Here is a 13507-nt window from a genome sequence, read left to right as displayed (position 1 = left end):
ATAGATAGATAGATAGATAGATAGATGATAAACCAAATTGAAATGTTCTTTAAAAATAAAATTTTCTTTAGTGTACACATTCTGTGTTTATTTTCAGTTCTTGCTTCCCATCAAGTGGTTGGATAAAAATCTAGGCTGAAATTATCTTTGAGCAAGGATGACTTTTTGTCCACACAGCACATTGTATTTCCATCATGACTTTGTCCGAAAGCACTGCTCCAGAACTCTGAGCATGACTCAACTTCTCTGCCCTCTCCATGAGATTAATGAGAGCAAGAATACTGCATGACTACGTTCACTCCTGTTTGATTCTCTATAGTTTCTCATTTGTTTTTGGCATCTGTCATGTCTGTAAAACTGTATGTTACTCACTGTATAAAAAAGGATGTGTTTGCTTGACTCATCAAATGTGTTCTCTTTTCTTCTTATCTGCTTTTTTTACATAAATGGGTTTTAAAGTGGCTGGAATCCAGTTCTCCTCAGACTAGCTGTTAGCTCTTTATCCCAGTCAGAATTAAACTTTATTCCTCCAAGTTAAGTCATGAAGAAATCTACAAKAGTTAAGAAAATCGTTGTCAACAACCTTTCCACAAAACCTCACTTCAAAAGAGCTGAACAGGTTTTTTATTTATCTATTTTTTTAAACTCTGCTTTCACTTGTATTTACTTTTCTGCATGATTGCCTTTGGGCTGGTCTCTCATTAACAGTAGTTGTGAACCACCAGGTGAACTGAAAGTGACTAAATTGACAGAGGACATAATAAAAGTGAAGTGGAGAGGAAAAACAAAGTAACTATTGCCATGAGGTCCTTTATGTCTATATTTTAAAACTGATGCTGTCCAAAATGTGAAAATTAGCAATAATAAAAGCCTTATACTCTCCGCCTTTTTAACAAAATTTTGATAGAAATGAGTGTTTTAGTATAGTTCAGACTTCAATTATTTCTCTGGACTTTGTCACATCAGTCATCAATGTGATTACAAAGATTAAAATTGAAGCTATGAGTGTTTTTATGTGTTATTTATTTGAAGGGTTTCACATATCCCTAATCTGTTTGGCTGCTTACCCCCACCCCACCAAAAAAGAAAAAAAAGGCAAAGACTGTTAATGTCAGCACTACATAGTGTCTAAACTTCACTTTAAAGCACAGCGTGCATCCATTTCAAATTCCTATTGCTGTCAGAATTAATTTGCTTTGGATCAAAAAGCATTTTTAGCCCTTAAAGAGTTTTAGATATTTTCAATCTTGTGACACAACAACAAAAGATTTACTGTTAGATTAAAATCAGAATTTTTCTCCAAATCAAAGGAACTAAGGCTGATTTTTGAAGCCTTCACTGCTGTGCATAACTGCAACYAAGACCTACATTCATAATTTACTTATTTTTGTGAGATGAAACTGGCATCGTGTGTTTGTTTTCTGGATTGGCTTTACTCTTGTAACTGAAGTTCAGTCATCATTTCCTTGTTTTGATTCAGATATTTTCTTGTAGTTAGACTAACTTCCTGTCTCCTCGGTGTCGTTGGTGACCCTCATTTTCCCTCAGTCTCTCTTGGCTTCAGGTAATCATTTACACCTGTCCATCTGCTTGTTTGCCTCAGCTGCATTCACTCATGAATCCCTTGTTACTTTTTCATACTGATTGCAGCATTTTTTGGTTTTTAGCAGATAAAAGCTCCCATTTTTAAGCTTTTAATGTGACTGTATGAATTTTAATGTTTGTCTTATCAATGCTATATGGTTTGTTCTTGTGTTTTTTATGATATCGCTGATTCTCTTTGCTTTTGTGTTGTAACATTTGCTGCCCATCTTCTTAACAGATTTTATTCRATCTTACTTAGGACAGTTTAGTTTTATGCACTACTTATGTTAAAAAAAAGTAGATTTATTTGTATGCAATGAAAAAAAAGATCAAAGTCTAAGGTCCACTTGCTTTCAGATTTATTCTTAAAAATGAGTAAGCAGACAGTTTGTGTGTCCTGTGAACACCAAAATGTGTGTAGAACAGTTCGGAACGGTAAAACAATTTCCATTATATGTCAATAAAGAGTTCTTTTGAGCATATCAAAAGTCAAAACAAAGGAAACGTGTTCTGTTTTTATTACAGCAATTCTGTTTTCAGGCATTGTTTTTGTTTCATTTCATGAAATGAGCCAGAGATTTCTAGAAAGAAATGTAAAAATATACATCAACGTGATCTGTGTTAAACAGCAGGCTATCATTTTGAATGCACACATRTATCACTTTGTACAAATATCAGTGAGGAGGTGATTCTGTCAGAATTCAACTGCGCCTGGATGACCAAATTAAAGGAGCTTGAAATGCTGAACYCTTTCTTAATTTCTCTCATTTTCTACCCAGTCACTCACTTCCTCTGCTCCTCAGTTCTCCAACTTTTCCCCTGCCTCCTCCTAATGACTGTAAAGATTTTTTCCCCTCAGATGCTCTCCTCTGATTGCATTTTCATCAGAAATTATYAGAAAGAAGGGAAGTGTAAGAGTTGGATGAGGGAAGTAAGAGTGGAAGGAAATTTGAGTTTTAATGAGATGGATCAGAACAATGAGACCAGCTCAGTGTTTCCCACGACAGTGACAGGAACAATGCACCRGCCCCTGCGAAAGCTCAGACAGCAAAATTAAAACTGCAAGGTTCTCCATGACAGACTAAAGGGCACAAAACTCAGTAGCAATAATGCATGCAAAGTATTACGAATTCATATGTAGTCCTTTTGTAGTAATTCAAGCCAACCGTGTAATTAACAGAAGCGGAAAAGAAGAAAACACAGAAATTGAGAGGAAAAGAAATGAAAGAGATGAGGAAAGAATGCACAGATTGAAAAATAAGAGGACAAACGAAGTTTGAAACGCTCGTCCGATGCGCGTCCATCATTTTCTTTACAGGCGGAGCAGGAAATAAAAATGCAGCGTTTGAGGCACGTCTATGTGTCAGTCTACGTTAAGCTCAGCGTAATTACTGTGAAATGAAAGCGATCCATGACTTAAAGCAGGGCGGCTGGAGGAGAAAGAGCTGTGTTTTGGACTCAACCTGCGAGCCACACACTTAGGAGTTAAAACTACAAAACACAATGTTTTTTGGGAACCTTCAACATTTTCAATTTTGCTGTAAACCTCCCAAGCAGAGACGTTTTCTGGAAAAACAAATCCTCTACAGAAATCTTGAAATCCCAAAAGAACCCCAGTAAATGCTGGGGRAAGGATCAATAAACTAATCTTTTAAGCTGAGCTTTTTTAGTTTCCTACGCTGGTCTAAACAGACCTCAGAAATATTCAGGAGCCCTCACAGTTGCAGCTGCTTCAGATAAACCCAGAAAGGTAAAACTCTTTGTATATGACTAAGAATTTTAAATCCAGGAGTGATGAGCACCCCCACCCCTCCCCCATCATAGCCTCAGGATTAAGACCTCCTGCAGTGTTCCTTCCTGACACACAAAAATATGTAGCGTGGTCTCCAAGCTGCTACATCTTAGGTAGTCACAGAAAACAGAGGCACAGTAGTTTGCTTTTTGCTGTCGAGTGTGAGCTTTGTACAACACAACACGTTGGTTTGTTCTAAAGGCACAGACACTAGTGTGACCATTACTGACAGAACAGATTTTTAACATTCATCATTAAACACATCTTGAAATATTAATGGTTAACAATAGGGAAACAGTTGCTATACTTGGAGTTAAATGCAAACATCAAGTGTTATTTAAAGTTTGTGCAAAACAGAAGCAGACTACATAATCAGTGATTTTCCTGATGTAATAAAAGTATTTTTTTACAAAACAAAAATGGCCATCTCAGTCTTTTTTTTTTTTTTTTTTTTTTTGATATCTTGTTTTGTGTCGCGGCTGGTAACGTTGTGTTTTGTTTTGTTTTGTTTTTTTTTGTTGGATTTTCTTCAAAGACAGCAGGCAGCTTGGTTGGTCAGTCAGGCCGTGGGTTAGAAATGCGTCTCTTTCTCTGAAACGGTGGAGATTTTGCCGTCGACCTTCAGTTTTGCGTCATTGACGGCGTAAGGACTGAGGGCGCCGAGTTTCCCTCTCATTTTCAGGTCAGAGCTGGGAGTGGTCAGCTTCTTCATTCTCTGCAGGAAGTCAGACGGAGAGAAGAAACGGGTGTTATCTTTCTTTGTGTTACAAGAAATTTGTGAGTTACAGTATAGAAATGGAAGCTCTGACAGAAAAAAAGTTAAATTGTAACGGTTGTAGTTGCAAAAGCATAGTTTCGAAGACAGGAGCAATAACATAAAGTCTACAGGATTCCTTGCAAAGCACTATAGTCAGAAAGACATAACTTATATCTACTAATGCCTATATTTACAGTTTGTAGTTTTCCTATTAGTTTCACATAAACGCATATAATACTAATTTGATGAATGCTTTTATTATTACCATTATTATTATTTGAAAGCTCCAAAAGTCTCCTAAAGACATTTGTCAAGTTTGGGTGATTTTACCTCAGAGAAGGTACCGGGAGTCTTCCAGATCATCCAGATAATTCCCAGTGGGATGCAGACCATTGAAGACATGGCCATGAACCAGCCAATCCCATAACCCCAGTCAGGATAGGTGTACACATTGTTGTACTTCAGGGGTTTGTATTTAATCAAGAAGAACAGGAATATTCCCTGCATCAAGAACAAAACACATTTTGTTTGCAAAACAAACTATTTAAGTGTAATATATATATATATATATAAATATATATATATATATATATATATATATATACACTCACCGGCCACTTTATTAGGTACACCTGTCCAACTGCTCGTTGACACTTAATTTCTAATCAGCCAATCACATGGCGGCAACTCAGTGCATTTAGGCATGTAGACATGGTCAAGACAATCTCCTGCAGTTCAAACCGAGCATCAGTATGGGGAAGAAAGGTGATTTGAGTYCCTTTGAACGTGGCATGGTTGTTGGTGCCAGAAGGGCTGGTCTGAGTATTTCAGAAACTGCTGATCTACTGGGATTTTCACGCACAACCATCTCTAGGGTTTACAGAGAATGGTCCGAAAAAGAAAAAACATCCAGTGAGCGGCAGACCTGTGGGCGGAAATGCCTTGTTGATGCCAGAGYTCAGAGGAGAATGGGCAGACTGGTTCGAGCTGATAGAAAGGCAACAGTGACTCAAATAACCACCCGTTACAACCGAGGTAGGCAGAAGAGCATCTCTGAACGCACAGTACGTCGAACTTTAAGGCAGATGGGCTTCAGCCGCAGAAGTCCACACTGGGTGCCACTCCTTTCAGCTAAGAACAGGAAACTGAGGCTACAATTTGCACAAGCTCATCGAAATTGGACAAGAGAAGATTGGAAAAACGTTGCCTGGTCTGATGAGTCTCGATTTCTGCTGCGACATTCGGATGGTAGGGTCAGAATTTGGCGTCAACAACATGAAAGCAGGATCCATCCTGCCTTGTATCAACGGTTCAGGCTGGTGGTGGTGGTGTCATGGTGTGGGGAATCTTTTCTTGGCACTCTTTGGGCCCCTTGGTACCAATTGAGCATCATTGCAACACCACAGCCTACCTGAGTATTGTTGCTGACCATGTCCATCCCTTTATGACCACAATGTACCCAACATCTGATGGCTACTTTCAGCAGGATAATGCYCCATGTCATAAAGCTGGAATCATCTCAGACTGGTTTCTTGAACATGACAATGAGTTCACTGTACTCAAATGGCCTCCACAGTCACCAGATCTCAATCCAATAGAGCATCTTTTGGATGTGGTGGAACGGGAGATTCGCATCATGGATGTGCAGCCGACAAATCTGCGGCAACTGTGTGATGCCATCATGTCAATATGGACCAAAATCTCTGAGGAATGCTTCCAGCACCTTGTTGAATCTATGCCACGAAGAATTGAGGCAGTTCTGAAGGCAAAAGGGGGTCCAACCCGTTACTAGCGTGGTGTACCTAATAAAGTGGCCGGTGAGTGTATATATATATATATATATATATATATATGAATGTATACTTAGCACAAAGGTTTTTGAAATTTGTGTTTGGAAGTGAAGTAAATTTTGTAACAGATTGACTGAATGTTGGATCCAGTATTGTAATTTTACACATTCTGATATTGTAGCCATAAGGTTTAAAACAGAGAATGAGAGTTGGTGTATCTTATCATGTGGGCTTTCTGTCTTTATAAACAAAAATTGGTTACGTTAATGTATGATATAAAAGGTAACACCTTCAGGTGTGTAACAGAAATATGTTAAAATTTTCAATGAACGGAGAGTTTTTTGTTAGTCCTTGTGTGCAGTCTCTCCTCAGATTCAGGCTCCACGCTGCTCCTGAGAGCTTGTTATTTATTTAGCATCAGATAAGGCACCAAGGCCTTCTTACTCTGAGGCCCACTAACTGCTGCTGGAGCTGACTGGAATAAAGATTTTAGAAGAGATTCAACTGGTTTTCTGCTAAATTAATATTGGTCATGGATTCCCTTCAGTAGATTACTTCTTTGTAACAAAGCTTCTTGGTAATAAATACCATTGGAAAGTCTGTGAAATTTCCTTTTAAACGGTGTCACATTTGTAAGGAACATGCATTTGTGAGGTGAGCAGTAGAGCTGCGTGTGTGGGTTGGACATATGAAGAATTTGGTAACATTTCTCTGCCAAACAGGTTATTTTGCTGTTGCTATTGACACTTGTTTTAAGCTTCTGGTTCCCCCTAGGGCAGAGGTGCCCAAAGTAGGCTCYCAGGCCAAAATTGGCCCACCAAGTTATTTAATTTGGCCCACCAGCAGTTGTCCTGGTTACTAGATTGTAATTAAGTCAAGATTAAATATAAAACACAGGTAACTACAAGAGACAATTAGATTAGGTTTAGGCCATATGTAGAGTTGCACAACATATAAGACCGCATATACTCATTTCTTAAATTAWGAAAAGTCCCATGAGCCTTTGCTGCCTGAGCATACGTTGAATTTTCCCCATGTGCATGGGTTAAAAAAAGAATGTTGGCCACCGCACTGGCTGCTAACTTAATCATAAAAATAAAGCAACTTTACTTAAGATGTATTTGCATTTCTTATATTATTGRATTTGGCCCTCAGATTGATTTTAAGTTTGGCCCTCACAGGGAAAATGTTTGGGCACCCCTGCCCTAGGGGCTGCCAATCAGGTGCCCACTCAAGAAGCATTGTTAGAACAAAGAAATAAACTACCAAACACAAATTTCCTTGCTATTTGTGCTGTTTATGTAAAAAAATAATTAAATTAAATTAAAAATTTTAAAAACCTGTGCAAATAGTTTAACTGCTGACCAAATTTTGACCAAGTTCATTTTACACAGTGTAAGTACTGAAACAATATGCAATAATGGTGAATGTTCAAAAGCCTGGTGTTTTTTTTTGTAAAAACACAACATGATTAATAAAATAAGTTATTTTTAACATCCATTGTGTTTTTCTTACTCACTTTTCAGATTGTATTTAGGACATGTAGAAAATTATATACTAAATGAGCTGAAAACATTATTTTTTAATAACACATTTTAAATATACACATAGTTCAGCCATTTTAGTCGCAGATTCTGTGTGTGTGTGTGTGTGTGTGAGAGAGAGAGAGAGAGAGAGAGAGAGAGAGCACGAGAGAGAGAGAGAGAGAAATTTTCCACTTGAATAATTACTGACCTCAGTTTGAAAACCAAAAATTCATGTGAGTTAAAAAAAAAATCTAAACCTTCTGCATGAGTGTTCCTTTCATCTCATCTGTGCTGAGCTTGTTTGTGTGTCAGAGTTGGACTCACAGCACAGATCCCCGGGGTCAGGATCATCCAGCACCACTTGATGAAGAAGACAGGTTTGTAGCCAATCATGTCCTCAATATTTAGGTAGAATCTGTCACTTCCTGTAAGCAAACAAGCCTCACTCAGGAGTTTCTGCATGCATCATCAAAATAATGATGGGATTGATGTGTTTTGATAGTTTGCGGTTGTGTTGACACAAAGCTGCTGACATGATGGGAGTTGAATCTATTCTGATTTCTATCAAAAGAGACGAGGACAGTCTGTAAAGGTTTGTGCTAGAATGATCTTACTGTAATTGATGACCAATTGCCTGTTTTGGCTAACTACTGTATTTATTCATGTATAATACTAGAAATTTAACCCTAAAAATCATCCATAAAGTTGGGGGATAGTATTATACACAAGTTATTTATAGTTAGATTTTTACGCTTTGTAAGTTCAAAAAATGATGATTGTATTATGCATGAATAAGTATGATATATTTATCTGCCAATATTGCCACAAATGCACACACATAAACAGATAAAATTACCTCTGAAATTTAATATTTAAATTTTTTTGTTGATTTCAATAATCTTACATTTCTCCAGGACAATATATTTAAAAGTGAATAACTTTGTCTCCCAATATCCTGATTTCCATGCTTTGTGGAATGGCTTCATGTGTTTGACACTTTCCCCAGCAGAGGGCAGACAAACAATAGCAGCAAGGAAGGCAAAATGCATGTTGCATAATTCTGTGCGGTGTGTTCTGAGCTCCAATGTAAAGCCACTGACTGGTCAACAAATAGGCAAACTGTTGTAAATCTATAGTCCGAGTTGTTAAATACAACATTCATGTTTCTCCTTGGATTTGAACTCTGATCTTACCGTATACCCAGCCGATACATATGGACTCAAATATGGCTACGAAAAGCAAACACATCCCGCTGGCAGCGTACGCATCGAACAGCTGGAAGACGTACATCCCTCCCTGATGGGAACAACAAACAGGTGTCAGTTCCCACAAAGCTTCTGCACAAACATCCGCTGAAGGAAATCAGATTCTCATTAGAAATTTGTTGCTACAAGCTGTTTTACTTCTGGAAAACTGCAAACATAAATTACATGTATAATTAACTTACTATAAGTTAGGCTGTTTTCATAACATTTTATGGCCTCAGGATGTTTGTACTCTGTGTTGCATTTTATTTTACTGTGTCAAACATCTGTTTGGGCCTAAAATAATCWGTTGTAGCATTGCAGTGATTCTTTAAATTGATGCATCAAAGGACATCAGGTCTGGTATACATTAAAACTTTTTTTAATGAAGCTACAGCTAACAGCTGTTAGTTAGACAGAAATTAATGTAGTTAAAACTGGTTTTGAGAAATATTTATTATTAGTGTATTTATTAATCTGAATTTAAACATGTGGTTTTAGCTTAACCCTCAACTGAACCATTTTATATTCTACTGTTCATAAAAAAAGAATGTGTTTTTTAATGTCATAGAAACATGTGTGGATAGTGTTACATCTGTAGTTCAAACTGCTAACTGTAACTGGGTCTCACCTCGGTYCACATGATGAGTCCTATGAGGAAGGAGACTATAGACATGCCGAGGATCAGCAGCTCTCGGCGGTAGCCTCTTCTGAAGGTCTCTGGGTACATGTCCACCACAGCTGTCACCAGACTCTCCACACAGACAAACTACAACACAAATACACAACCAATATGTGTTCATGAAGTAAAAATACAGACAGATTACACACCAGATTTTACTTTTACAATTTTATGCTCATTTAGTCTACTGTGCAGTTTATTTGTCCCTAAAACAAAATGCMTTAGAAACTTTGTACCCCTTTCCTAATTTGGTGATTCAGATTTGAACAGAAATTGCACTGGATTTAAAATACAACAGCTTCCAATGATCAACTGTTCATTTTATTTTTAATCAAAACTGTTCAGTGACAGGATCAATTCTCACCTGACTGTCCAGGCCGAGGAAAATCAGCATCATGAAGAAGAGGCAAGCCCAAAGGGGAGACAGAGGCATCATAGTTACAGCTTTGGGGTATGCAATAAAGGCCAAACCAGGACCTACAAGACAAAGAAAATATAAACATCATTCTCTATCCACAGGATTCTGACAGTACACAGTAACAGAAATAAGACCTACAAAACATTTAGTTACATTTTCCTGAATGTTGAGTTTTGTTCCACCATCAGTTTAAAAGAATAGTAAGAACTTGTGATTTTAGCTGATAATGAAATTGCTGTCTGTTTTGCTTTTCAGCCTTAATTGTTACCTGCTGCTTACAGTTCACTTGTGAAACCACAGAAAACAGTTCATTGATCATGAAATGCATATTTGTAGGTGATAATAATATCTACCTCTCAAAATGGAAATATAAAAATATAACAAATATTGTCTGAAGCCAATATGTGGGAACTCAGGATGGTGTTGTGCCTAAAGTGTCAACATTCTATTCAAAATAATAAGGTGCATCTCTATTGTGTTATTTAGGACTCATATTTTGAGACAGTCTTTTGAAGTGCATTGACTGAAGCATTACGTTTTGTCTCTACTGTAGCCCGAGACAAACATCCCCACTCTTCTGCTCTGTCACTTTTACTAAATCATTCATGCTGACTTAAATAATCCATAAAGCAGTGGTCTAAAAGCCTGGGTGAGCAGTGTGGAGTTTTATAACTGGGAAGATTTATCTATTTTAGCACAATAAGCACAACATTTTTTTCTTTTTCGTGGCTGTAGCATCTGCACATGGGCAACAGAGGTATGATGCTAATGCTTATTTTGGTGCGATTCTCTCACCAGATTCAGCCACAGCTTCGATGGGAACATTTTGTTCATAGGCCATGAAGCCCAGCACTGAGAAGATGGCAAAACCTGCCACGAAGCTGGTACCGCTGTTCAAACAYCACAGCATGATGCAGTCTCTGAAGAGTAAACAAAAAGAGTTAACCTTACTGTCAGGGAATTAAATGGACTTTAAAATAGACAGACCACAAACAGACTCTCGTTTTGCAAACAATGAGAAAAATCTAACAATCTTTTACCAGTTTTATTTTAATCCTGGTCTTGTGGCCTTTMTATTTACAATAATTCAGTTATTACAATGGAACTTATACTATTTATTTTTTACTGATTACTTATTTTGTATTCAATAATCTTATACTAGTGTGTYTATTATCACCTGTAGCAGTTGTTGTTGTAGGAATTATAACTTCCAAGAGCAGTAAGGCAGCCCAAGCAGATGGCATAGGAAAAGAAGATTTGGGTTCCTGCATCCACCCATACCTAGAAACAAATCAAAGGTAAACACCCCGCATAAACACATTAAATGTTAACACACGATGAAGTGTTTCATTATGAGTACTGATAACTCTTTTTTGAGAGGTACCTTTGAGTAAACCAGGAAAGGAGGTCTCGACTAAGTAATTATTTATGAGTGCTCAAATTGAATCTGACATAACATGCATCAAAATTCAGTTACTCAAATAAATTTTGTCTGTGRTGTCTTGCACTGTGCAGCATTTGAGTATAAGACACTGCCTGCACTACTTCATAGATGAAAGATGRTTTTAGTGTATATTTATTAATCACTTGTTAAAAAAAATGTATACAATGCTTTAACATATTTTACATCAATGCAAAGCTAACACGTAATAAATACTATACATTATTTAACATGAATCATTAATAAACAATTAGTTAACCATGAAAACATCATTAATTAAGGATGATTCACATTTAACAGGCTATGAATTAACAGATTTAGTAATGCTTTACCCATAAAAATTAATTACTTCCAAAACCGACATACCCATGGTTATTCATGCTTAATAACTCATGAATTAACTATTGTATATACTGTGTTTATGTAAATGAACATAAAATTGTACTTTCACATCATGTGTTAGACATGGTTAGAGAATGTTTGATTTGACTGTGATTTTCTTATTCTCACAGGTAAAAAGAAACGGGATTTCCGAGTTTTGTCTACATTAACAAATACTTAAAATACAAAAAATAAAATACATAAATAGTCCTAACATTAAAATTTAATACAGCATGAAGTGTTTCATTCTGAGTACTGATGACTCTTTATGAGAGGTACCTTTGGGTAAACCAGGAAATGAAGTTTTGACTAAGTAATTATTTATATGAGTAATTAATTAATAGTAATAGTAATAATTATTTATGTGAGTGCTCAAATTGAACCTGAGATAACTTGCATCAACACTCAAATAAAGTTTGTCTTCAAGAGTTCACAAAAAAGACTTAAACTAACTACAACTGCTTTAGGTATTGATGACCTCCAGGATTAGTAGATAGTCAATTCAAATGTTCTCTAACAATTGAAACATGTCTAACACATGGTGTGAAATAAGCATTTAGATACAAATAGACAGTGTTGAGAACAATTAATTCACGAGCATGAATGAGTGTCAGTTTTGTAATTAGTTTGTCTTTATTAACTGTGTTAATTTATAGCTTATTAAGAARGTATCATCCTTAATTAATGCTGTTGTCAAGTTTAACTAACCATTTGTTAATGATCAAGTAAGGCTAAATAAGGTGTAGTTAATATAAAGTGCAACCTAATGCYTGTTGTGTTAATGGTGTTTGGGTAGATGTCAGACTTTTTATCATTCACTACAGAAGAATAAACAAAAARGAGTGTCTTCCCCTAAAAAAAATCTGTTTTATGAAACAAGTCTGCAGATCATCACAGGCCAGCGGCACCCACAGGATTGCACGGGGCGCTAGCATGGTTCTTTAAAAACTCTCTCACATCACCATTCAGCAACTAATCTTATTTCCTCACAGCAAAAAAAAAAAAAAAACTATTAACAAACGCAAGGTCTTCACTCCCTCCTGGGAGTAACCACGGTAACTTCTGTGACCTCACAAACACAGGACTGTTCCTGTGGAAGAACAGGCTTTTCTCTCCTAATGTTCATTAATGTTCCCTTTAGTTCACCCTCGGCTGATGGCCGCGCAGCGCAGGGAAACCTTAAAGGCCCAGGCTCAGAGAAAATCACTTGTTGATGTTGTGCCTAATTTGGCGGTCTTCTGTTTGGTTCTGTTGAGACTGTGGCTCCAGGAAACTTTTCTACTGCGTGAAAGCTGGATGGCACTGGCTGTAAGATAGTGACCTTGTAATGTAGATGCACCACTGTGCTACGTTACATTTTAGTGGGATTTCAGCTGCAGATTTACAAACACAAACGTTCCTGCAGTGATGCAACTGTCTAGACATATTACATACAATTATAACAATCCCATAAATTAAATTAAACTTTCTGTTTGTTTTTTGAATACAAAATAGTGCTCAGGAAAATAAATAAATAAATAAATAATGAAGCCGATCAGTGCAATGATGCAAAAACTAGACATGGGGGATCAYATTTATTTAACTTAAGTCACACGTTGGCGTTGATTTGCTGTCATTTATAGTGATCCCACATGTTTGATAAGAAGCCAACCAGGTTAAAAAAGGAAGTCAGTTACAGCACTCATAACTGTTTTTGAGAAGACAGTCAACTTAAGTGATTTCAACACGACCTACATTCCTACTCTTTTAACCGTAGTAATGTTGTAAATACGTTGTAATGAGAAACTTCAATTACAGCCACGTTCAGCTTGATTACTTGGGTTTTGTGTCTTACATGTTCATTTTTTTTCCTTTATAATATAAATCCAAACCTAAACTGTTTCGACTCAGTA

The 13507-nt window shown here is 36.8% G+C and overlaps 1 protein-coding gene across 1 annotated transcript in view; it reads right to left on the bottom strand.

The window, feature by feature from the left end:
- Window positions 1-1926: 1926 nt before the first annotated feature.
- LOC106535671 (sodium- and chloride-dependent GABA transporter 3) overlaps window positions 1927-13507 on the bottom strand; it is a 21329-nt gene continuing 9748 nt past the window's right edge. The window contains exons 9-16 of the mRNA XM_014032732.1: window positions 10971-11074; window positions 10589-10713; window positions 9740-9852; window positions 9325-9462; window positions 8643-8745; window positions 7774-7874; window positions 4464-4634; window positions 1927-4091 (exon numbers count right to left, since the gene is read on the bottom strand). Of these exons, the coding sequence (XP_013888186.1) occupies window positions 3948-4091; window positions 4464-4634; window positions 7774-7874; window positions 8643-8745; window positions 9325-9462; window positions 9740-9852; window positions 10589-10713; window positions 10971-11074 (999 nt within the window). The 3' untranslated portion in view covers window positions 1927-3947. The remainder of the gene's footprint in view (window positions 4092-4463; window positions 4635-7773; window positions 7875-8642; window positions 8746-9324; window positions 9463-9739; window positions 9853-10588; window positions 10714-10970; window positions 11075-13507) is intronic.

Source organism: Austrofundulus limnaeus, unplaced genomic scaffold (assembly GCF_001266775.1).
Source record: "Austrofundulus limnaeus strain Quisiro unplaced genomic scaffold, Austrofundulus_limnaeus-1.0 Scaffold1523, whole genome shotgun sequence".
NCBI classification, from domain to species: Eukaryota; Metazoa; Chordata; class Actinopteri; order Cyprinodontiformes; family Rivulidae; genus Austrofundulus; species Austrofundulus limnaeus.
The sequence above is the reverse complement of the archived record's forward strand: the minus strand, read 5'-3'. Positions and strand labels throughout refer to the sequence as shown.